Source organism: Hydra vulgaris, chromosome 15, assembly GCF_038396675.1.
Source record: "Hydra vulgaris chromosome 15, alternate assembly HydraT2T_AEP".
In the NCBI taxonomy this organism is placed as follows: Eukaryota; Metazoa; Cnidaria; class Hydrozoa; order Anthoathecata; family Hydridae; genus Hydra; species Hydra vulgaris.
Genome location: NC_088934.1, coordinates 23,417,501 through 23,443,558, shown reverse-complemented (window position 1 = coordinate 23,443,558; position 26,058 = coordinate 23,417,501). Strand labels below are relative to the sequence as shown.

The following is a 26,058-nucleotide window of genomic DNA, read 5'->3' as shown; positions in this document are numbered from 1 at the left end:
CTTTTACTAATTTTTAGGTTCTTTTAGTAAAAAGAAATTTAAAGTTTCTAAAAAAAAAATAATTAGATTTTTTTTAAGGGGAGGTATACTTCCCTCCCTCCCCAAATGTCATTTCATAGTGACGGTCATGGTTTTATTGAAAAAAAAAATTATTTATTTATTATTACATTCAAAAACATCTAGTTATTTTTAAGTATTTGTAAGTTGCAATAAGTTAGAAAACAAACATTTACTAAGAATATTTTTTAAATTAGTGCGTACGTACTTTTATATTCAACCCCTTCCTATACGCTTTTTGCCAACCCCCTCCGCGTTTGAGCGTAAGTACTTTATGAACGACCTTTTATAACTATAAATAAAAAAGGTTTTAGGAGAATAACCTGAGTCAGTTCTCTATACAGTTCACACCCGTAAAAAAAAGTTGAGGTATCTTACTGCAGAGATAGGATATTTTTTTACTTATAAGAAGTTGATTTGTTGCATAAGATTTGCATCGAATAAAAAACTTTTAACTTAATGCGATGTTCAATTAAGCTAATTTCAAGTTTTGAAGAAATCTGATAAAAACTACTCCAGATTCAAATCTGGTATCAGATTTATGAAATTCTTGGTAAACAAAAAGACCATATGAGAAAAAAGTTTATTTACAAATAGTGTTTCTAAACATTAAAAAAAAAATTCGTGAAAAGATACAAAACAAATCATAAATTAATCGAACTTCAAAAAGCGGTTCGAAATAAAAAGTTTTGCTTAATACAACCAGCCAGTTCTGTATAATACAATTAACGCACGTTGCAACTTAATGCGGAAAACCCTCTTTTGACTTTTTATTGTGTGATTATATCACTTCGTGAAACCAAGCAACAATGTTGGCATTAATCAGCAAGTATCCTTACAGACTAATTTCTGACTGATTACTACACGCGAAGTGTAAAAATAGTTGATTTTTAAACCGGGACAGGCTTGTCTTTGTCTTTAATACTTTTACTAGACTTTCGGGACAACCAAGCGCGAGAATCACTTAAATGTTTGTTAATTGTTTCCATCCAAACAACGCGGTCATCTTTATTATCAGCTGATATCCAATACCTTTTTGAAAGTATTCAAAATAACAATTTAAAAGTTTGACTTTAGTGTCGTTTTTTTATTCAAAAAAAAATTTCAATTTATTTATTTTTGATTTAATTTTAAACAATCAAAATAAAAATAATTAGAAAATAGAGTAATAGAAAGGTTGCTTTATATACATTGAAAGGCGCGTGCGCAAAAAACGGTAGGCAAAACGTTTAAGCTAAAGCAAATAAAAACAAGCAAAATTAAATACAAAAATATCTGTTTGTTCTTCTCCATGTTTTATAAATTTAAAGGAAGAAGATAAAAGAAATTACATAAGGAATTTTTTTTATTAGAATTGTTTTATTTTTTGAAAAAACTTTTCTTTTTAAAACTAATATTTTTACAAATACATATTAACTTTATTTTATGTGCTACAATAAGTAAACAATAGTTTGACAAAAATATAAATTGATTTATTGTGAGAATAGTTTTGTTATTTCTTATTCAGACTTATTCAAACAAACACCTGTGAGTTGAAGTTTTTTTTCTTTCTACAAGCTGTGGTTTGTACAAGTAAACTATGGGAACGGAAAAAGTCTCACCAAGAGGAACCAGAGCGATCAAAATGTGTCAAATTTTGTTGACCAGTATCAAAAAATACTTTACCAATTTTTAAAAGTAACATAAATTCAAAACTAAATAGATATATTTCAATAAATCTATACTTCTATTCAGCTAAGTTATAGAAGAAAAAAAGTTATTTCAAAATTTACATAAACTAATATCAAAAGCTGATGTTTTTAAAATTATTAGTTGGTAAATTGATGAAACAAAGAACTGTAATAAAACAGACACTGTATATGAAAATAAGTTTTACTTCTGAACTGATTATTGCCCATTATGAGCTTATTAACAAAAGCCAAGATAAGATTAAAAAAAAATCAAAAGTTTTATTTAAACTGTTTATGAAATCTTCTTATCAAAATCAATTTAATAAACTTGATTAAATTTGAAAATTTGACTAAAACTCAAAGCAAAAACACTTCTTGGAAAATCCACAGGGCTGGACCGCATCTGTTTATAAAATACTGCACTTGTATTTATAAAATGAAATACAATATTGATAACCCCTCACAAGTTTTTATAAATAAAATATTGCAGTATTCTGAAATTTTTATCAGATTATAATTTTAAAATAAAAGGTATTGCAAAATAAAAACTTTTGAACGCAATTTCTCTACAACATACAACATATATTTTTCCATACTGATGCAGGTTTGTACATTTACATTGATCAACTTAGGTTAAGCGCAAGTTCAGATGGAACTGTAAAATGCGATTGTCATGGGATGGCTTTTTTTAAATATAATTTGCCCTATTAATATAGCGTAAAATTTACCTAAGCAGCTTAAAACTGTGGAAAGTAGACCAAAATAAAAATAATAAAGATGGTCTAATCACTAGTACTAGTATTTATCAAATACAAAACCAAATGATGTTAACGAAAACGAAATGTTGTCTGTTGGAGTAATGGAAAGAGGACAAATGATAAACTCTGTATCTGAGAAAATTCTGTTACATGTTTAAAGATAAACTAAATATATATATATATATATATATATATATATATATATATATATATATATATATATATATATATATATATATATATATATATATATATATATATACTGCAGTTTAATGTGAAATTTTTTATCAGGCATGATTGGAAATAAGAATCGGAATGTACTTATATTTAGAGAAAATAGCAGCACTGTTTTAGAAATACACAGGATTTTTAACAAAATTTTAACATGTTTTGCTTGTTTTTTGTGCATTTAAACGCTTTAAAATGAACAAAGCAACTTGTCTATATAAGAATTCTCTAACCACTCTTAGCTCTGTATTAAACATTAAAATATATTTAACTTACTTGGTATACACATTTTTTCCACAAATGGATATAATTAAATTTGGTTCATCACCACTTTGAAGAGAGCGCTTTAACTCCAATTCAAATGTCTGTGGGCGAGCACATTTATCTCGTGAAAGTAAACCAATAGATTTTGATATACAATAACGTAGGTCAATACTTCCAATAGGTTCCTTGATAATAAAGTTTATATAATTTATTTTATATAGTTAAAACAACAATAAAAATTAAACTTATATTAAAATACAAGATTGATATTAAAACTTTCAGTTAACATAATAAATTGTATAATAGTGATAAAAATTTCTCTTGTATAAAGTAAACTTATAATAATGGAGATCTTTCTTGTATAAAAATTTGACCTTAGATTCCTGGTCATCAGGATATTTCCAGTAACATATCTTGCTATCTTTTAAACTGCACCATCTACGATTCCATGCTGTGTAACCACCAACATCCTCTAAAATGGTCTAAAGAAAAAAAACATCAGCAATAGTTAACAACATTATAATTGTTTAAATATATGTATGTATGTATGTATGCATGTATATATGTATGCATGTATATATGAATGCATGTATATAAAATTATTTTTCAGTCGATGTAGCAGCCATCTTCGCATGCGCCAGTTGACGTAGCAGTATTCCTTGCATGTTCTAGCTATTTGTCAGTTGAAAGTTGTGTTTTTGTAGTTTTTTAAAAAACCATAAAATTTACTTAGTTTCCCTTATTAAATTTAATGGTTTTTACATTAAATGTACTCGATTTTGTCATATCAAAAACAAAGAGTCGTTAAGAGCCATTTTTTACCACAAATGATAAGTTTAGATGTCAATATAAATATATATATATACACATATTTAAATGTAGCATTAGACGCACACTGATGACGTCATAAAAAAACGTTGCAGGGGCTTCAGTACATACATCAACTATCTTATAGCCTGTTGCCGCAAAGGAGTGCTGCTACATCGACTGAGGGTTTGGAAGGGGCAGCAATCTTTTCTTTCACTATTCTTCTTTTTTTTTTTTTTCTTTTCTGAAAAATTAAAGCACACATTTTTACATTAAGAGCGCAAAAATGATATAAGGAAATAGCATCCTTACATGGACTGAGTATAGTATACATACATACATTCATACATATACATATATATATATATATATATATATATATATATATATATATATATATATATATATATATATATATATATATATATATATATATATATTGCTAATAAATATTATAAGAACAAAACTCACAAGAAAACCTGTAGCTTTAGCAGTAAATTCTGGTTTACATCCTATTCTCATATTGAGTGTACCTTCAAGTGGACAATTACTTGGAACCTAAAAAGTTTGAAAATTTAATCATATATGCTTTTAAAAAATACTGCTTATTTAAAAAGCTTATTAAAAAAACAACCTTTAAAAGTAAATATTTTCCACCATTTCCGAGCATTTCTAGACTTATTTTAGTCTCCCCAACTAGTTTAAAATTACTTGTCCTAAATACTGTTTGCGGTGAAGCATAATCTATGTAAAAAAAATTTTTTACAGTTTATAAACGTTTGAAGTTCAGAATTATTTTAAAAAATGAGCAGACAAAATAATTGAACATGTAAATCTGAATGGCTTACTTTGTGAAACATGGCTAAAAAAGAAATGCCTTACATACATATAGCATGTTAAAAACTAAGAAAACGAATGTGTAAAAGAATATATTTTTGAATGTGTGTGTATGCGTGTGCATATTTATTTTTGAATGTGTGTGTATGCGTGTGCATATTTATTTTTGAATGTGTGTGTATGCGTGTGCATATTTATTTTTGAATGTGTGTGTATGCGTGTGCATATTTATTTTTGAATGTGTGTGTATGCGTGTGCATATTTATTTTTGAATGTAGGTGTATGCGTGTGCATATTTATTTTTGAATGTGTGTGTATGCGTGTGCATATTTATTTTTGAATGTGTGTGTATGCGTGTGCATATTTTTTTTTTAATGTGTGTGTATGCGTGTGCATATTTATTTTTGAATGTGTGTGTATGCGTGTGCATATTTATTTTTGAATGTGTGTGTATGTGTGTGCATATGTAAGTGTGTGTATGTGTGTGAAAGAGAGAGTATATAAACATATAATGATTAAAACTGTCATAATAATAAAAAAAACATTAGTTTGATTAAAAAAATTTCATCAAAATAATATTATTATAATATAAAACCAAAGCTTTATATGTAAATATTAAATTAAATAAATAAATACTTGAATATTCTTCTTCTTTACTTTTCTAAATTGAAGTAAACAAAAGTATTAAATTTCAATCAATATTATTATGATCAAATTATTAACAATTTTATTAGAGAAAAATACTTTTATAATAAATCTATTGATCATTGTATTAAATGTGTAACATATAACAAATAAAAAAAAACATAAAACCATACAAAATAGAAATCAGAAAAACTTACTTTCCCAAACAAACTTTTTAAATTTCCTGGTGAAGATTGATTTGATGACTAAAAGTTACCAATAGTTTTAAGACTTTGATTTACAATAAACATATTTTTATTTGAGACATGACATTTGCAATTAAAGTTATAATAGGAAAAAAAAAAAAAAAAAATACTATACATGTAATTTTTTGACTTTGGTGGTTGGATCACTATTTTTCTTAATGTGCTAAAAATTATTATTTTTTTAAAATACATATTCAACACAAAACTATTAAAACTTATTTAAAAAAAAATCATACTAGAACAAATAAAATATAATTTACCAATCCAAAAACACGGACCATTATTGTAAAATTGTGGGGTACATTTGTTCTATAATGAAAAGGAAAAAACTTTAATTCAAAGAACATGAAACTAGCAAAATTTGATTGGTTAAGATTCTTACAAAAGTATATTGCTATTTAAAAGAAGTGCAGATCCTTCAGTTGCATCAAAACAGGACACAACTTTTGTAGAAAAAACATTACGACTCCCGCATGATGCGATAACCACAAAGTGAAAGGTTCCAAGATCTAAAATAATAATTTAACAGTTGCTGATAATAAAATTCTAAAAAATATAAAGGCAACTAAAATATATAAAGAAAATACAACTCCATTTTTAATAAAAATCTCCAAATAATCCAAATAATAACCATTAAAATTTTACCCATTTTTCCATTTCTTAAAGCAGCAAGGAAATCAGGATGAAGAGGTAACTTTATATCTTTAGGACATAGAATGAATAATGTTAGCTATAATACTTTTAATTTTATTACTAACGTAAAGAAATTAATTTTATTACTAACGTAAAGAAATTAATTTTATAATTCACATACCAGTTAAAGCAACTGATGCATTGCATGGTAGATTTTTAACATGTGAAGTTTCAGTGTCTTCAAGAACTTCTTTTAACTGACGCACTTCTTCAAGGCATGCAGTTCTTTTTTCAGCTGAACATTTTAGTTTTAATTAAGATAACTTTATAAGAAAAGAAAAAAAAAACTTATATAAAAAAACTCACTTGCTAGTAAAAGAAGCCTTTCTCCTTCAATAACTTCAGGAGAAGCCCGTTTGTCTTCATTACTACTTTCAGCTACATTTAAAGCTTGTGATGTTTGTAAGACTATATTTTGTTGGTAAGCTGCCTCTTCAAGAAGACTCTACATAATATGGAATAAATGTTGAACATAAAACAATATTACATATTGTTAATATTGAATGAATAATAGAAATATTTCAGCTTAATTATGATACAACAAATTTGGTTAAAAAAAAAACTTATAATTACCAAAGCATTTTTATAAGGAAAACCAAAGTCTAACATTTTTTATTTTTATTTTTTAAATATAAAAATAGTACTTAATTAGAGTTTTTAAAAAACTATTGTTTTAGGAGTTCATTTAAAAATTAACTGAACAAAAAAAAAATCATAATAATATAGACAAATCGAATGTTGATATTGTAAATATAAACAATTTTTTTTTTATAAAAAAATTGTGCAACAGGAAACTATGTCATCAAAGTTATGACATCAACAATATACACGTATATTACATATAGTGAGTAATATTTACATTGGTTTTAGACTCAAAACAGTTATCTTGTTACAATGTTTTTTTTTAATCTCACTACAATGTTTTTAAATAAACATACTGTTTTAAAATTTTATTTCATCAAAAATTTAGTGTTTTATAATAAGAATTATTAAAAGTTTTATGGAAAATTTTTTTTAAAATACAGTAACTTTATTTCTTAATACCTAAACTTTTGTTTACCTTAATGTTTCATTGATTTAATGTTTTAATACCCAAACTTAAATTTTATAACATAAATTTAATGTATTAATACCTGAATCTTATCTTTTTTAGAGAATTCTTTATCAGGCTTGTCAAAAGATGACAATGCATTAAACTTAGAACTCTCTTGCTTGTTGTAACCTGACTGTTTTGTAGGAGACATTTTGTTGTGACCAGACTGTTTTGTAGGAGATATCATGTAACCTGGCTGCTTTGTAGGAGACATCTGACAGTTAGAAAAACTTGCAGACCGCCTTATCTTCTTAGCATTGTGTTTTGAATGTTTTGGTATGTTTTCATCATTTTCTTTATCATGCTCATTTAACTAACATAAAAAAATGATAATCAAATTTTTACAATGTTTATTCAAATCTGAGAAAGTAAATTAGAACAAAAAAATTTTAACTAGAAAGTAAAAAAAAAATTAAGGAATGTTTGTGTATTAGAAGATTTAGATTTGTTATAAATATACTTAAGACAGTTAGATCTATGCTACAAAAAACAAAACAAATTATTTGTTATGATATTAAAAACTGTGTTTGACATTTGATTTTATAAGACCTTTCTAATCATTATATCCAACACTGGCTAATGATGTTTTTCAAAAAGTATTTAAAAAAATCAAATTAATAATATAGCATTTGTAGAGAGAACAAAGAGTTTTATAATAAATTGAAAATTTTTTATTAAGAAATATAAAAAGTTTTAAAAAACAGTGTTATTATAAAATTAGATAGCTGTCTTATCAATCCTTGTTTACATAGGATTGATAAGACAGCTTTCTAATTTTCTAATAACACTGCTTGTTCAAAATAATTTTAAATGAAAACTATGAGTTGGCTTTGACCTCAAGTAAGACTTTAGAAAATATTAAACAAATTTTGATGTTAGAGTTTGTTGTATTAAGTATAAAATCTTATAAATTAAAAGGTAAATAAAACTTGAAACATGTTGACAACCAATATAAATTAAGTGTCAACTAAATAAACAATATTTTTTTTCCTTCATTTTACTTTAAAGCTATTACAAAAAAGATTTTTATTATTAGATAATATTTTTAGCACTAGAGACCTTATAATTATCAGTTTGTGCTATTTTTGTTATCTTAATAAAAGTTCTGTTTAAAAAAAAAAATGAAACAGGAAATAAACATTAAATATTGTAACCAATAGTAACTATTGTTATTGATATGTTATGATATTAATAGGAAATGTCAATTAAAAGCGTCATGTATTTGGCTGTAGAGATGTTTTTTCATAGAATATTAAATTTTTATCATTTTTAAGCTCCACTAACACCAAAAGTTGGAAAAAAGGTTCTATGTTATTGTATATAATGTGCACGTCGGCAATTGCATACATGGTTGGCACGTTGACAATTGTATACATTAAATCTGTCTGTTGATTGTTCACTTTTACAACTAAAAACTGTCTGTTTGTGGTCTTAAATTATTATTTTTTTAATGTATGAAGTTTTCTGTTTGTATGATCAACGTTTTAAATAGAACATTCTTATTGACATTTTATGTTGTAAATGTTTTAACTTTTGTGTGCCATTCGATGTTTGATATAATTAATTTATTTTAATGTAACTTAACTATTTTGTGACGATTGTCTTCACATTTAGATGATCCTATTTCTTTATTGGTAAAACTGAATTTTTAAACTTTAAAATGCATTTTCTCATTAACCTAACTTTATAAACTAGCAAAATTTTCAGGATTTGTAAATGAGTAAATGAGTAACCTCCTCAATTGAAGTGGAGTCTTGGAACAGTGAATTCAATAAAAAAGAAATTATTCTATATAAAAATATAAAATATTTATATATTTTTAAATATATAAATATTTTATATTTTTTTATTAATTATATATAAAAATAACTACTTTTTTTTAACATAAAATTTACCACGCAAAAAAGGTACTGAAGTACACATAAAACTAAAAACTGTAAGACTGACTTTTAAATATAAAAAGCTTTAAAGAAAATACTACACTATCTTTTTTTTTTTTTTTTAATTAGTAATTTTGGTTCACATATTTTAACTAACAAATATTTTATTGAGTTTTTCTATTTTGGCATTTGTACATAAAAGTAATTTATATATATATATATATATATATATATATATATATATATATATATATATATATATATTTAATTTATGCAGTTTAGGTTGCAAATATTAGTGAAATATGTAAGAAGAAAAAAAAAAAAAAAAATACCTCTGTTGGTTTTGTTGAAAGAAACTCTGAATATGTAGGTGGAAGCCTAGGAGGTTTGACTGGAGTGAATTTTTTCTCGTCATCTTGTAACTTAATATTCTTTTCTTTTCCTGAAAGAATGGATTCTTTTTTCAACTGCAATTGTTTTGCAAACTCAGAAGGCTCATCTTCCTCCTCAAACTTCACTGGAGTAAGATCAATATCATTAATGAGAGGATGCATAACCGGAGCTCCAGACAACTGAGACTTCATTGTTGAGGAACGATATGGCATTTTTTCATTGCGTGTTTGATCAATCTTATTTTCATTTGCTGCTTGTAAAATTCCTGATATATCAAAAGCCTTAGTATCAGATAACTCTGTAATAGTTTTTGATGGTAATGAATAATCAGTAACTTGAGTATCATCAGTGCAATCAATAGGTTGTGGAGAATTTATATCTCCAGTAAAATTTTTAGAATATTCACTAACTTCATGAACTTCCTTATTTAAACTGTTGGAGGGTTCAATCTTTTGAACAACAGGTTTAGGAGGAGTATCAAATGCTAAAAGTTGTTTGTGAAGAACATCAAACACATCAGCTGAATTTTTTATGCTTGCTTCATTTTTATTGTTTGTTTTTAATTCATCAGTACTATGTTTTGTGTTAACTTTAGAAGTAGTCTCTTTTTTGACACTACTATCTAAATTCCCATTAACTTTTTTAGAAATATTTTCAGGCACTTCCATTGAAGCAGTCTTTAATGCTTTTTGTTTCAATTTTCTCTCAGTTTCTAGTTCCTTCTCTCTTGCCAATCTTTCTTCTTTCATTTTTTCTTCAAATATATTTTTCTTATCTCCAACAGAAGCAATCTAAAAGTATTATTACTAACTGTTATATGTTAAACACAAAAAAAATTACAAATAAAATAAAAATATCATTAAAAACTTTCTGTAAACCTACACACACATATATCATATATACATTTGTTAAATAAATATATACATTTATATTGCAATTTTAGCTGCGCATGAGGTTATACTGAACTACTTTAATTGGCAGCTTTAACATGTCTTGCATATTTAATTTTAAAATGTAGGCTAAGTTTTCTAGACTAAGAACTAATAAAAAAAAAATGTTTTTAGTTTTAAAAGATATCTGATGGCTATTTCAGTATGACATTACAAGCAACATTTCATGCAAGGCTAACCAAACAAAGATATTTTCATATTTCTATACTTCTACATATGAGTATTTCGAAATATCTTTGTATATTTAGCCTGGCATAGAACATTATTGATGATGCTATACTGAAATAACTGTCTGTGGAGGCATCAGTACATACATAAACTAAGGATTTGGGTCTGAACAGGTATTACCTAGGTTTAAAGAACTTTAATTATGAAAAAAATATTTTTTATGCCAGCATTTTTAAACTTAAAATGTGTGCAATATATATTACAAAAGTGTTAACCTAAATCTGGAAAAGTAGGACTCACACTTATTGGCCAGAGTAAACGAGTGCAAGGACATAGAAATGCTCTCCTAAAACAAATATGGCAAGCAATGTGAGCTGCTCCTCATAACAGCTTTTTTACGAGAATTTTCTGTTGTTGTTTTTTGCAAGCTATCTGTTTATTTGTTACAAAAATTGCTTATTAGATACAAAATTTGATTTTATACTGGTTACAAACATATTCTTGCATGAAATATACCATGAAAATTTTTTATAGACAAGAGTTTTCTTTAGGTTTTCACACAAACTATCCATTTATTCATTAACAACTTTAGTTATTTGATGGAATAATTGGATAAACCATTCTTAACTGGATTAATTTATTGAGATTTTAATTGGATAAATAAAATTTGGATAAAAAAGAGCTGCAAATGTTTTTGCTGTTTATAAAAAATATTTTATATTTTTTTACTGTAATAGAATGCAGGAAGCTTCAGAACTATTACAACAATTAAAGATTCCACAATAAAAGTGTTTATATAATTAAAATTATTTTTTCAGCAAAACATTCAATTGTGCATTATATTTTTTTATTTTGCTCAAATTGAGACAAATTTATATAATTCATTATATATAATATATGTCACAGATTTTGCTCTTCTTTTGTTAATAATAATATCTTTAATATTTTGTTAATAATTATGTTAAATTTTATTAATAATTATGTTAATAATAATATTTTTAATATTTTGTTAATAATTATGCTAAATTTTATTAATAATTATGTTAATAATAATAAAATATGAAAAATATGAAAATTTCAATGTATTTGCATTATCCGTTACTAAATTATAGGCATTAAAAGATTTGCGATTAAAAAACTGTATATTTCAGAAAAAAAATATCAGCACACCAAAGTAGAACAATTTTTTTTAAATTGAAAAAAATACTACTTTTCTGCCATTATAACTTTTTTCTTTTATATATATATACATATATATATATATATATATATATATATATATATATATATATATATATATATATATATATATATATATATATATATATATATATATATATATACATATATATATATACATATATATATATATATATACATATATATATATATATACATATACATATACATACGTTTATGTATATGTATATGTACATATACATAAACGTATGTATATGTACATATACATATACATACGTTTATAAAGAAAATAAACAAATATTATGTTACGTTTTATGAAAAAAATATTTTTTTCATAAAACGTAACATAATATTTGTTTATTTTCTTATAATTTTACAGTTGGTTTTTGGTTACTTTATTAACTGTTAATAAATTTTTCTTATTTATTTTGTGAACTCTTTTTAATGTTTTTAAACAATTAAGAGTTTTATCAGTTACTGATAACATATTCGTGAACATAATTTATTTCCATAAATTAAACGGATGGGTAATTCCATGTCAAATCATCCAAAACAATCAAAAAATGTCACCCTATGTTTGGGATTTTGCTGATTTTTTTATATGTTATAGGGTTTATGAAAATTAAGAAAATTTGAAATTTGGAACCTCCAACCCCTTACGGTTCTTGAGATATTCAGGTTTCAATTTTCTTATTTATGCTGACTCAGCATTTTTTGCAAAATGTATTTTTGTCATTAAATAGCAATAATTAATGGACAAAATAAGGTATCATTCTGAAATTTGGTACATAGACAATCTTCCATATGGCAGATACAAATATTAGATTAAAAAAAATTTTAGACCACGTTAAGTACATGTAAATTGAATAATGATGGCATTTATTTTGGGGTATTTTGACGGTCAAATTTGTGATGTCACCTTGATAATTTTTTTTTAGGCATTACTATAACTTACAATATAGGTATCAAACTTCACTATTAATTAAAAATATATTATTGCATTTTTTGACTTTTTTAAATTCAGCCTTTCAAGTAAAGCTTATATAAATGCTGAGTCAGCATAAAATTTATTGCTAACTTATTAATGAAAAAATTAGCTATATCTTAATTTCTGGTTGTAAAAAGTCATTTTCAAAGTCATTTTGAAGGCAATAATAGATGTATATAAATATAAATTCTAAATTTTTTGTACCTGGGGTAGGCCCCCCCGCCCTCCCAAAAAAAAACGAAAATTTTCCTAATTTTGTAAAAAGTTATTTTTAAAGTCATTTTGAGAGCAATGATAATTTTTTAGGTATTTATAAATATTTAGTGGGGTAGGCTTCCCCCTCACCCGCCCTACCACGAAAAATATATATATATTTTGCTAATTTTGTTATACCAATAAAATAAGGATTGCTTTCTTAAAATTTTTCCATCAAGCTTTTGGATGCCAGCTAGGTTGGGGGTCGCAATTAGGCATATTACCAAATCTTTCCAAAAATGTTTTAATGAAAATATATAAAGACAAGTTACCAAGAGATTTTTATTTGTGTGGCCAAATTGTGCTAATTACACATACAATTATATTGTAACTATATTTAAAAAAATTATATACAAGTATAAAAATAATGACGCAATAAAAACTTTTTCTAAAAATCTTGATTATTTTGTTCAATAATTTTTGCCAACTCAATTTCTGAAATTTTGTATACACAACCATTTGTTGTAGATGGCAGATCAATGCTACATAAAATATGATTTGATGGGACCCAACACATATCTTCTCGTGCAGGCCAAGAAAAACTTGGACTGGGACCATGTGGGTGCATAAATTGAATTTTATAATCTCCTTCTCCTTCATCTTTTTTGTTTATAACTCCAATCCACCAAAAGCTGTCATACATGCAAGCTACATAGTCCATATGATTATAAATAACTTGCTGCACAACCAGCTCATTTGGTATCTGCACAAGCTTAAATGTCTGAACATCAGTTTGTTGACTCATCCTTTTAAAAGAAATTGTATATTTATCAATTGGTATAAAATGGTGAAAGGATCTTGTTCCTGGCAAGGTTCTTCCCATAGTAAACCTTGGTTGCAATGATGATCGTACTGCATTTATTTCTATTTTATAAACTAAAATAAATTGAATGTTTTTTATATTGGTTACACAAAATTCAAACATCTTATCTACCTCCAAAATCTGTCCAGTCACTGTTCTTTTTAAACTAGCTTGTGCAGTTAATCGTTTTACTGTGCCGCCAATGCCATCACAAGCAGACTTACCATGGCTAGTAGCAAAAAAAACCCATTCAGCATCAATATCAAAGTCTTCTTTGTGATGACAAAGATTAATAAAGTTTTTAAAGTTTTTATATTGTGCTGCACATCCATCAGTGAAGTATTTAATATTACTAATCTGTAGAATGTTTGCCTTAATGTAATTGGTAATGAGCTGTTGTATTTTATATACAAAGTATACATCATGCTCAGCGTCATCAGAAAGGATGCAAAATGACTTTAATAGTAGTTTATCATTTGATTTATAGTAAATAATAATAGGGTGAAGTGTACATTTTGGTTTATTCCAATGGTAACTTTGCACCTCATCCTGAACAATAAATTGGAAGTTCTCTGCAAAGTCACCCAATACTATACACTCATTTTGATTTAATAACTCTTTACAGTCTTTGAGGTACTTGGCTTGACTTTTAGCTATAAGTGAATGAGATGTTAATTTATCTATTTTATTGCATATAAGGTCGATAACATCTTCAATATTAATTTTTTGATTGATCAGCGTAGTTCTATCTGTATGCTGCCATTGGTTAATTGTTATTTCTTTATCGCTGTTGTCAAACTTTGCTGTTAAGAATTCTTTTAAAGCAGCAATACCAGGGCATAACGGACATCGATGTAACATGCACTCTACATTATCCCTATTGCAAACAATCATTTCCATCAAATCTCTATAGTCTTTGTCAATTTTAAGAGCATCAGTTAACAACTTAACATTCTGATGATAGGTACAGACACAAACACAGTGGGTGCCAGACGAGTTTGTGGTTATACACCATCTAGGGCGAAGGCTGCAAAACTTAGAAAATCCGATGTTTAAGTTAGAATGTTGGAATTTAAATGCTACATATAGTTCCTTTAAATTAATCAATATTAGTCTTTTTTGCATGTGTTGCCTGTACCCTATACTCACAAAATCGTTTTATCCAGGCAGCATTCGTGTGTACTCGTCACTTTGATAAAAGCTATGAACAAGATCAATGGTTGCGTGGGAAAGCGACTTTCCTTTTTTTGATGATGGTTTATGCCATGTTTTTTTTAGCTTTTCTAGCTTCTCGTACTAGGTAATTAGATACATAAAAAAATTCTGCAGACTTTGCGAGTGACCATGATTCTGGAGTTAGTGTTAATATCTGAATTTTTGCGGAGTATGATGTCACATTTTTTATCTTATCTTTCAATTCATTTAAAAGTGAGTATAGATCGTCAATTTGGTTATCAATTGAAGAACTTAATGGTGTACAAGATGGTGTCAATGTAATCATAGGATCAATAACATAAACTTTTTTTATTTTGTTTGCTGTTGCTCCAGTTATTTGATCAAATTTTCTTTTGGCAGCTGGTAATTGTTGGTGTTTTGGAATTGATTTAAGCTTAATAGGTGACACACCTATAGATCCAAGACTTTCATCGAGAGATGAACGTTGTTCTTGTTCAGGCTCAATCCTACTATAGCATTGATCAATTGATTTTAATTCTTTATTTATACAATGTACCCTTTTGTAACAACTACTGCATAATTTCCACCCAGGTACAGCAGCAATGTCTTGTGTTTTTAGAGTTATTGCCATTGATAGCGATATCTTCACATTTCCTATGAAAAAAAGGAAACAATCATTTCTAAAAACTAATATCAACTCACCATCATTGTAAAGAACAAATGAGTGTAATTGTTACTTTATAAATGTACCTAATTTTTTTTTAAATTTATTTAATTTCTATTTTAATCAAAATAATAAACTGTTTCATCAAAATAGTATAAAAATTACCTTTCACATTTTTCTTTCGATTTCCATGTTTTTTATATAGATTACAGCATTTCTGAAATTTTCTTTCAAATGCAGCTCCAAAGTATTCTCTATGATAATAGCAAACTGTTGTAAACAATTTTTCACAATCAAATAAACCAGCTCTCCATAATAACTCTTGTTTTTCAACACTTGAAAACGCTGATAGATCTAAAAGACCTTGTCTTCTTGTTAAACCTTGCTTGTGGCAGTCAACATTACATTCTAATCCAATAGAACACTTTTCCATCATTTAAAGTTTTTAATCTATTCGAAAAATCTGATTTTTATATATTTTACTAAATAAATTTATTTAGAAATACCATGAACATTATTTGGTTTATAGAAAACTCTTATTACAAATTATTTGTTAGGATGTGTCATATTATATGACTTCCTTATATATATGATTAAAAGGTAATTAAATTTTATTTTATTTACCAATCATATAGTATCATTCATAACATTCTTTAATTAGTTAAGCAAATATAAAATTCCTGCAAAGTAACAGTAAACTAATATTTACAGAATGAAGTCTAAACAGAAGCAAAAAAATAAAAATGGGGGAGGGGGAAGGGAAGCCTCCCTCAGGTACCAAATATTTATAAATACGTATACATTTATCATTGCCCTCAAAATGACTTAAAAAAAACTTTTTACAAAATTAGGAAAATTTTCGTTTTTTTGGGAGGGCGGGGGGGCCTACCCCAGGTACGAAAAATTAAATAGCTAATTTTTTTATAATTAAGTTAGCAATAAATTTTATGCTGACTCAGCATTTATATAAGCTTTACTTAAAAGGCTGAATTTAGAAAAGTCAAAAAATGCAATAATATATTTTTAATTAATAGTGAAGTTTGATACCTATATTGTAAGTTATAGTAATGCCTAAAAAAAAATTATCAAGGTGACATCACAAATTTGACCGTCAAAATACCCCATAATAAATGCCATCATTATTCAATTTACATGTACTTAACGTGGTCTAAAAATTTTTTTAATCTAATATTTGTATCTGCCATATGGAAGATTGTCTATGTACCAAATTTCAGAATGATACCTTATTTCGTCCATTAATTATTGCTATTTAATGACAAAAATACATTTTGCAAAAAATGCTGAGTCAGCATAAATAAGAAAATTGAAACCTGAATATCTCAAGAACCGCAAGGGGTTGGAGGTTCCAAATTTTAAATTTTCTTAATTTTCATAAACCCTATAACATATAAAAAAATTAGCAAAATCCCAAACATGGGGTGACATGACCTGGATGATTTGACATGGAATTACCCGGATGTCATTAAAACTTTACGTTATTGAATTGACAATAAACAAAATATCTTATTAATAAAATATTTACATCAAAATCTTATTAATTATTATTATATCTTATATCTATATTATATCAATTATATCTTTATTATATCAATATTAAAATATCTTATTAATAAAATATTACATCAAAAATCTTGCATTTTTTAAACTATTATGACAAAAAATAATTTATATATTTAAAAGGAATTTATATATTTAATTTCTCAAGATAAAATTTAAAACACTTTATTTTCTTTAACTAATTTTTACAATAACAAAAAAATTATTAAACAAACTGTTTCTTTAACAAAAAATCTATTAGTTTACAATTGTGTGTGTGTGTGTGTGTGTGTGTGTGTGTGTGTGTGTGTGTGTGTGTGTGTGTGTGTGTGTGTGTGTGTGTGTGTGTGTGTGTGTGTGTGTGTGTGTGTGTAAATTAAAGTAAAATATAGAAAATTTTAAGTTATAATTAAATAATTTTTTTTAATAAAGTACTTAGGTTTTCTTTCATAGTGTGTATTAAAGTAAAGTAAAACATCTTTAAAAACATATATTGTTTTAAATAATTGTAAGCACTTTAAAGACATTGTAGTCACTAAGGAAATTAGTTTATTATCATTTGAAATTTTTACTATTAACTCTTAGTTTCATTTTAGAATTTGCATTTAATGTGCTTTTTTAAAAACAAATATCAGCTATTCATATTTGATATCGATTGATTACATATGCATATTATTTTGTTATTATTCAGGCATAATAACTCCCTAATTTCTGGCCAAAAGACATGTTGTTCCTGCTTAAGAAAACTGAAAGCAAAAAATGATGGAATCAGTGTTGAAAATAGAAAGTGTGAAAATGATCCTGATTATATAGGTGATGGATATATAAAAAATAATATTGAAGATCTCAATGTAAGTTTAACATCGTTTGGACATTCCCCTATAATTAGTAAAAAAAAGAAGCTATGAACAACTACACAGTAGAGTCAAAGTTAAAGTTTGAAGGCTGTATGAATCAGTCAACTCTATTAATATCATTGAAGCCAGTGATGCAGAAACAAGTCTTAAAGCAGAACCATTAGACTACTTTGTTGGGAAGTTAAGGGAGAAGTATGACAAAGAAGTTAACATAATTGAAAAAATAAAATTGCTGACACTTGTCCTAATACATTGGACACTTGAATTTACAATGCAAGAGTTTAACACATGGTAAGAGAGGCAAGGAAACTAAGAGACGAAAAAGGTATATTTGAAGATCGAATATTGGAAAACAACAAACCAAAGAAGTTGACACCTGATGTTAGAAAACAATAAAAGAGTTTTATGAAAATGAAGAAAACTCTTGTTTACTTCCCGGCAAGAAAGACTATTAGTGTTAATACTGATGTAGGAAAACCACATAAACAAAAAATTTTAATTTTTAATTAAAATTATCCTTTGAACTTTATGCAGCATAAAGTTCCTTTGAACTTTATGCTGCGTTCAGATTAAAATACCCAGAAATAAAGGTTGGTTTCTCCACATTTGCCAGTTTAAAGCCTTAATGGTGTGTTTTGGCAGGGTCTTCTGGTACACACAGTGTTTGCGCATGTCAGCATCATAAAAACCCAAAACTCAAACTTTGTGTTCTTGATAGTTCCTTTTAGCTAAAAACCATGATGGCTAAACAAGTATGCAGTGTAAATTCAGAAGAATACATGCTCCACAAATGTGAGAACTGTGGCGGAGTTAACGCTATAAAGATGGAACTGGAAAGATACGCTACAAATAGCGATACTTACACTTTCAAACATGGGTAATGTTGACCACAGTGAATTAACAACAATCACAGAAGATGCGCACGTATTTATTGAAAATTTAAGTCTCGATACTTGGAAACTATCCATTCATGAATTTGTCAGGCATAGACAAGCTGCATACCTTAGAAATCTGAAGGATTCACTACCGCAAAATAAAATTCTGATAATAGGTGACTTTGGCGAAAATTTTACATGTATTGCTCAAAATTCCATACAAGCAGCATACTTTTCAGCCACTCAAGTGACATTACATCCATTTGTTGCCTACTACAACACAACCAATGGCTTAACATCAAAAATGTTACTGCATACTGTCAAATTCCATGGATCATAACCATGTTGCTGTTCACTCATTCCTTAAAGAACTTTTACCAAAAGTCAAATCACTGGTTTCAGAATTAAAACACATTCATTATTTAAGTGATGGATCAGCTTCACAATACAAAAATTGGTGAGTAATCTATATTTATAATAATAGGTTTATTAACAACTCTAGTAAAGTTGCACAGCGTACATTTCTATGATACAACTTTTAGATACAACTTAATGAATCTTGCAAACCAATCATGATTTTGGTGTAGAAGCCTCCTGGAATTTTTTTGCCACAAGCCACGGCAAAAATGTATGCGATGGTATTGGAGGTACTGTGAAACAAGTGTTGTCTAAGTTATCACTCTGGGGACACCTTAATAATGCTGAATTATGAACTGTTGTCTTGATTAAAGGAATAGAGTAATTACTTTACACTCACTAACTGTATTTTATTTTTAATCAATAACATTGTTACAGTTAAACTTCAAACATATCATGAATATTTGTTCAAATACAAAAATGAAATAATAAAATTGAAATAAAAAAATAAATGATAAAAAATAATAATTAAAAAATAGTAATAAATGAAAAAGTATGAAAAATAATTATTAAAAATTACATAGTAATGAATAAATATGATTTTTAATTTTAGATTCATCTATGTTAATAAGTTAGCTGTTTTTCAATGCCAATCATTTCTACATACTCGATACCAAAAGATGACTAATCTAATAAGGGGAACCCGATCTTTCCACGCCTTTCAAATAACAGATAATGGTCTTGCTGCTTATACTCTCAGTGAGCATATCAATGGAACGCTTGTTATTCCAGTTAAAGTAAGCTTATTTAATAAAAAAAAGTAAATATACTTTTAATTACAAGAAATAATAGCAATAACAATAAACAGGTAGCATACATTTTTGTAATTTATTCCTTTTTTGAAATTTCAGAAAAATCAAAGTATGTAAAAATATACAATCCACTTCTGTATCCAACACATTGACTGACATAAGGTGAGGCAATATATATCCCGATAAAATATGAGAAATAAATTATTAGTAAACTATTTACAATAGTCAATAATCATCATGACTTTGATTAGTTTAGCTGATGATCATATTTTTAATAAAACATTAAGTGCAATGTATTAAATTATGAATTTAATCAGATATTCAGTCATGTCTTAACATGTACAGTCTATTTTTATTTAATAATCTAAGACATACATAATTTTATATTGAAGAAGATTAATTTACTGTCTAATCTTTAATTTCATATATAAATTTATTTTTCAGCATGATTCCTGGAAGCCGAAATTGCACCCTAAAAGCACAAACAATAGAAAACTTAATATATTTTTTTATTTAAAATGTATGCATGGCATCACTTACTTTTGTATTAATTTATTAAATAAAAATGTTTTATTGTAATATCAGCTTATGTAAAAATATTTTTAAAAATTAATTATGGCAGAGATTAGTGTGCTAAATTACTGAATAAATGAAAAATTTTGTTTGGTATATAATATGCTATATATGATTATTATATATGCTGTCATTATTAGATCGATACAAGGTATCAAAAAATTTTAATGACTATTTTAATTAAGCCCAAAATTTGTCGATTTCCATCATTGGCAATTTTTAACCATGTATATATATTTTCTGTTAAACAATAAATGAAGATTTTTTAAACTTTAATTCTACTTTTTTGGTAGAGATTATTGTTCTAAAAGTACATATAGTTTATTATACATCAGAAAAAAGTTATAATGCCACAAAAGTAGTAATCTTATTTCAATTTAATGAAAATTGTTCCACTTTTGTGAGCTGATATATTTTTCTGAAGTTAAATAAGCTGCACCATGTTTTTCATTTAGGTTAAGTTACATTTATTTAGTAAATAAAGAAATGTGCATTTATAATATTACAGAAAAAAGTTATAAACATATTAAAATGCCAATAATACAGTTTTTTAAAAAGTAGGCTTCCATCACAAATCTTTTAATGCCTATAATTTAGTAACGGATAATGCAAATACATTGAAATTTTCATATTTTATTATTATTAACATAATTTCAAAAGAAGAGCAAAATCTGTGACATAGTGCCACCAACTTAGATGGAAAACTGTTGAGTTCTACTGGAATGACCCATATAAAATATACAATTCACTACATTATATATATATATATATATATATATATATATATATATATATATATATATATATATATATATATATATATATATATATATATTTATATATATATATATATATATATATATATAATATATATATATATATATATATATATATCTATGTGTGTAAAAGAAGATTTTAGTTTTATGCAAAATCTTTTTTTTACACATACACAGGGGCTATTCTACACCATTTTCAACAATGCCGACTGTATTTGGGCACCACCCAAATTCGAAATTGAGGACTTTGTTTTTTCTTTTTATATGTGACAAAGAAATTATGACCAAAAAAACAGCATTATAATAACTTGATTTGAATTTGTTGATCACTGCGTATTGCTCAAAACAATGAAGATAATTTAAGGGTTTTTTTAAATTACATGTATATGTATTTTTTATTACATACATATTTTATTATTATTTAACTAATTTTATTTTTAGTTATATTATTATTATATCGAAGCTTTGTAAATTTTTTAGGTAGTACACTAATTTAAATTTATAAAATCTTTCCCACTGACCAAAAAAAATTTTTTAATTTCAATTTATAGAAATGTGAATTGAAATGCTTTTTAACTTAATCAATTCCACACCTAGTCCTAATCAAAACCTATCCCCAGACAGTCATTATGTAAATACTCTTTTATTATACAACAGATGTTCTACTTAACATGTATTTAACAAACATCTTCTAGGATTAACTCTTCTTCTAGAATTAACTCTTCTTCTAGGATTAACTCTTACTTCCGATCTTTCTTGGAAACTATAAATCAAATCTGTTGCAAAATTAGCATCTGCTAAGGTTGCATCTCTTTATCGAGCTAGACACTTTCTTACTTTAGATTCTATTCTTCATCTCTATAAATCTCAAATCCGGCGTTGTATGGAATACTGTTGCCATAACTGGGGCGGATCTTCTAATGATGCACTTTCTCTTTTAGACAAGGTGCAAAAATGCATTGTAAACATAGTTGGACCTGCTTTTGCAGCCAACCTTGAATCATTATCACATCGTCATTATGTTACTTCTCTTTCTCTTTTCTACAAATACTATAATGGGCACTGCACTAAAGAGCTAGCATCTCTTGTGCTATCTACTAAAATTCATTCTTGTGTTACTCGTCATTTAATTAAGTCTCATCCTTTTTCTGTGACTGCTCCTAAGTGCTCCAAAAACTCTTATTCATCTAGTTTTTTTCCTCAAACATCAGTTCTTTGGAATTTGCTTCCTTCATCTTGCTTTCCTGATTCATATAATTTGCAATCCTTTAAGTCTACAATCAATCATTATCTTGCTCTACAATCTTCATCTTTTATCTTCTAGTAACTTATAACTTTAATTAGTGGCTGCTTGCAGCCTTGTTGAAAGCGAAGATGTTTAAAAAAAAATTAAAAAAAACAAAAACAAATAACAAAATAAAAAACTTACTTCAACACCTTTTTGAACACTTTCTTTACTACATTGAATATTTAGCTTTTGTGTTGAAGGCTTAGGTTTATCTGTTTCAGTTATTTTTATGGTTGTTTGACTAGTTTGTACAACTTTACTCTTAGTATGGGATGAGTTCTGATGTTCCGATTCTTTTGTTAATGGTTTATTTATTGTGGAAGTACCCACCTATACAAGAAAAAACGAAGAAACTTTTTGTGATTAAAATATATTTTAAACTATAACATTAATACATTGACAAAAAAAAAGTTAAAGCAATATATTAACCAATTATGTGCACTTAGTTAATATATATATATAACTATGAGTATTGTCATTATTATTGACAAATTCTTATATTCAAATATATAACTGTGTATTGCCAATATTATTGACAAATTGCTATATTCTAATATATAACTATGTGTATTGTAAATATTATTGACAAATTCTTTAACAATTCTTTGTAGTTATATCATTACGGATATAGCCTTTGAGAATTTAAGGATGAAAAACTACAAAATGGACTCTGGAATTCAGATTAAAATATTAATCAATGTTTTGTGGACTCTAAAGTCTTTAGGTTTAGGTATTTACATTCCATTAGGTTTAGGTATTAACAATTCCTGAACTCTAATATTTTTGAATCAGAAGTCTTTGCATATTATTGTAACCTGGGCCAACAATACAATTGTTACAATAAGTAAAAATACTTTTGACTACATATTTTTAAAAATATAATATTTTGCACATTCTAATGAAAACAAACCTTTGAAATTTGATTTTTTCCAAAAATCCGCTCTTGAATTTTCCTTGCACGTTCTTCTTCTTGTTGCTTTAACCTTTCTTTATTTCTCTGATTTCTCAACTGTTCTATTTCATCTTCACGTTGTTTTTCTTGTGAATCAATTTGATTGCGCTCATTAAGGTCATCATTTAAGTGGGCAAGACGTTTCTTGAAATTAAACAAAAACATCTTATTTAATATTAAGAACTTAGAAATTTTTCACTTAAACTTAAAAGTTACCTTTAAAGATGATGCAACTACTTTTGTTTGAGAGTCTTCTTCATGGTTTTTCGATTTCTTTTCAAAACTTGAATCAAAACCCTCAGAAGATGGTCTTTTTTTGGTTAATTTTTCAGAAGTTTCTAATTCTTTCTAAAAGAAAAATTCATAAAACAGTTTAAAATTTTACAGTTCAAAACTGTTTTCAATCATATTTAATCAACAGATCTTTAATTGCATAATTTCAATCTGATTTTTTGTTACTAAATTGTTACAAATTTTTAAAATTCAAAAATTACTTTTCAATTTTAAAACATGCACTTTTTTTTTTGTAAGTGTTAAAAAGTCATAAAGTTTTTTGAATATGAATTTCCTTTACACAAAGAAACATTTAATTTGTATTGCATTTACATATTTAAAACATACTTTGAGTAAAGGACTTTTTCTTTTTACAAAAGAATTTAAAAATGTTAACAGCTGCATTTTTCCAAAGAAAGGTTAACTGGACCATGATATTAAGAGTTAGCTTAGTATTTGATTAATTGTGCTTATCATTTGATTAGCTTCAATCACATAATAATAATATGAGCAATTTTGATTGTTTTTTAGATTTTGGTTGGTTCTATACAAAGTTCAATAATTACAAAAATTATTTTTTCTAATTAGGTATGATAATATTTTCATTAACAAATAATTCAAAACATTTATGTCTATCTTAATCTTCTGTACTGTAAGTACTGTAATTAGAGTAAAATTTTAACTTTGAAGAGTTGAAATCTTTTTAATGTATAAAAATCATATTCTTTCTTTACAAAGTACACCTACAAAAAAAAATTAAAAAATGACACTCTATATACCATTCTAATTTAAAGGCAATTAATTTTATTTCACATCAGGAGTTCAAATTTATGTCACAAAAAATTTATACTTTATATTTAGACTTTGACTAACATATTTCTTGCATTAAGCAGGTTTGAGCTCTTTTAAAAGTTTGTAATAATATAATTATAAACATCCCTTTAATTGATGAATTTTTTTTTTATTATTAGCAATAAAACATTACAATGATGTTCTTATTGAATAAACAAAACTCAACAACATTTATAAAATAAAAAATATGACATAAAAATAAAATATATCAAACTTGTTATATTTTATTCTTATACTAGTTGATTTTTAAATTTATTGATTTGATTATGCAAAATGAATGAATATAAAAATTGACTAATTTAAGATATTATTAAAATTCACAAAAAATGAATGAATTTAATACAACTTTAATAATAATTAACTACTTTTTTTAAAAAAATCACGATAAATGAAGTACTAATATAGTCCATAATATCATTCATAAAAAAATTTTTAAGAACTTTTCTTGTGCATTTTCATGCAAATAAACCAGAAGTATGTTTTAAATTTTGGTTGAATTACCTCAATAATTTCATTTTGAATGCTTCTTAAAGGACTCCTTTGTGCAATACCAGTAGATTGCAACTTATTTCTTGCATCTTTGCGTGCTTGAGTTCTTTCCAAAAGTTTCTAACGATTATATTAAAAACATTTTTTTAATGGTAAAGGTAAAAAAAAATTTGTTACCAGTTAAACATAACACTGACGTTTTCTTTAAACAAACAAAACTCCACAACATTAATGAAACAAAAAATAAATGAAACACTAAAATATAAAAAAGTAGATGAATATAAAAATACATAAATTAGAAATATTGTTAAAATTTATAAAAACCAAGAAACATAAAGAAATTTTAAATAAAAATTTTAAATTTTAAACAACATTTTTATAATTGACAATAAATGAAGTTTTACTATTGTATTTTTGTGCATTTGATCAAGCAATTTACCTGGGTAAATGGATCGACTTTACTTGTACTGGTCATTGCGATACAAATTGTATGCTGATACGTTTAACACGTTTTATATACTAATACTATTTAATTTTAACTAATTATGTTATATTTTTCTGGCTTCTACAACTTTTTTTGATAGTTCACGACCAACATGAATGCAGTGAAACTGTCTTTAAAAC

General features: G+C 26.0%; 2 protein-coding genes and 1 long non-coding RNA gene across 4 annotated transcripts in view; 1 reads left to right on the top strand and 2 right to left on the bottom strand.

Moving 5' to 3' along the window:
- Positions 1–628: 628 nt before the first annotated feature.
- LOC136072074 (anillin-like) overlaps positions 629–26,058 on the bottom strand; it is a 25,584-nt gene continuing 154 nt past the window's right edge. The window contains exons 1-21 of one of the 2 annotated variants that reach the window (XM_065820250.1): positions 25,874–26,058; positions 25,447–25,554; positions 24,037–24,168; positions 23,779–23,964; positions 23,010–23,198; positions 9,510–10,361; positions 7,460–7,610; positions 7,338–7,426; positions 6,511–6,649; positions 6,326–6,439; positions 6,157–6,213; positions 5,894–6,020; positions 5,772–5,820; positions 5,627–5,674; positions 5,464–5,511; positions 5,258–5,282; positions 4,419–4,528; positions 4,256–4,342; positions 3,352–3,459; positions 2,990–3,162; positions 629–1,089 (exon numbers count right to left, since the gene is read on the bottom strand). The exon at positions 25,874–26,058 is cut by the window's right edge and continues 154 nt beyond it. In XM_065820250.1, coding sequence (XP_065676322.1) covers positions 948–1,089; positions 2,990–3,162; positions 3,352–3,459; positions 4,256–4,342; positions 4,419–4,528; positions 5,258–5,282; positions 5,464–5,511; positions 5,627–5,674; positions 5,772–5,820; positions 5,894–6,020; positions 6,157–6,213; positions 6,326–6,439; positions 6,511–6,649; positions 7,338–7,426; positions 7,460–7,610; positions 9,510–10,361; positions 23,010–23,198; positions 23,779–23,964; positions 24,037–24,168; positions 25,447–25,554; positions 25,874–25,909 — 2,970 coding nt within the window. In that variant the 5' untranslated portion in view covers positions 25,910–26,058 and the 3' untranslated portion in view covers positions 629–947. Of the gene's footprint in view, positions 1,090–2,989; positions 3,163–3,351; positions 3,460–4,255; positions 4,343–4,418; positions 4,529–5,257; positions 5,283–5,463; positions 5,512–5,626; positions 5,675–5,771; positions 5,821–5,893; positions 6,021–6,156; positions 6,214–6,325; positions 6,440–6,510; positions 6,650–7,337; positions 7,611–9,509; positions 10,362–23,009; positions 23,199–23,778; positions 23,965–24,036; positions 24,169–25,446; positions 25,555–25,873 lie in introns of both variants that reach the window. The other variant, XM_065820249.1, reaches the window with a different exon arrangement.
- On the bottom strand, positions 15,144–16,289 carry LOC136092312 (ARL14 effector protein-like). The gene is made up of 2 exons (XM_065820251.1): positions 15,939–16,289; positions 15,144–15,763 (listed from the first exon to the last, which is right to left on the bottom strand). Exons 1-2 carry the CDS (start codon positions 16,207–16,209, stop codon positions 15,192–15,194), a joined length of 843 nt encoding a protein of 280 aa, XP_065676323.1. The 5' UTR covers positions 16,210–16,289; the 3' UTR covers positions 15,144–15,191.
- On the top strand, positions 18,022–20,960 carry LOC136092313 (uncharacterized). The gene is made up of 5 exons (XR_010644331.1): positions 18,022–19,519; positions 19,605–19,800; positions 20,033–20,216; positions 20,331–20,393; positions 20,676–20,960. It is a non-coding gene; the product is annotated as an uncharacterized LOC136092313 (long non-coding RNA).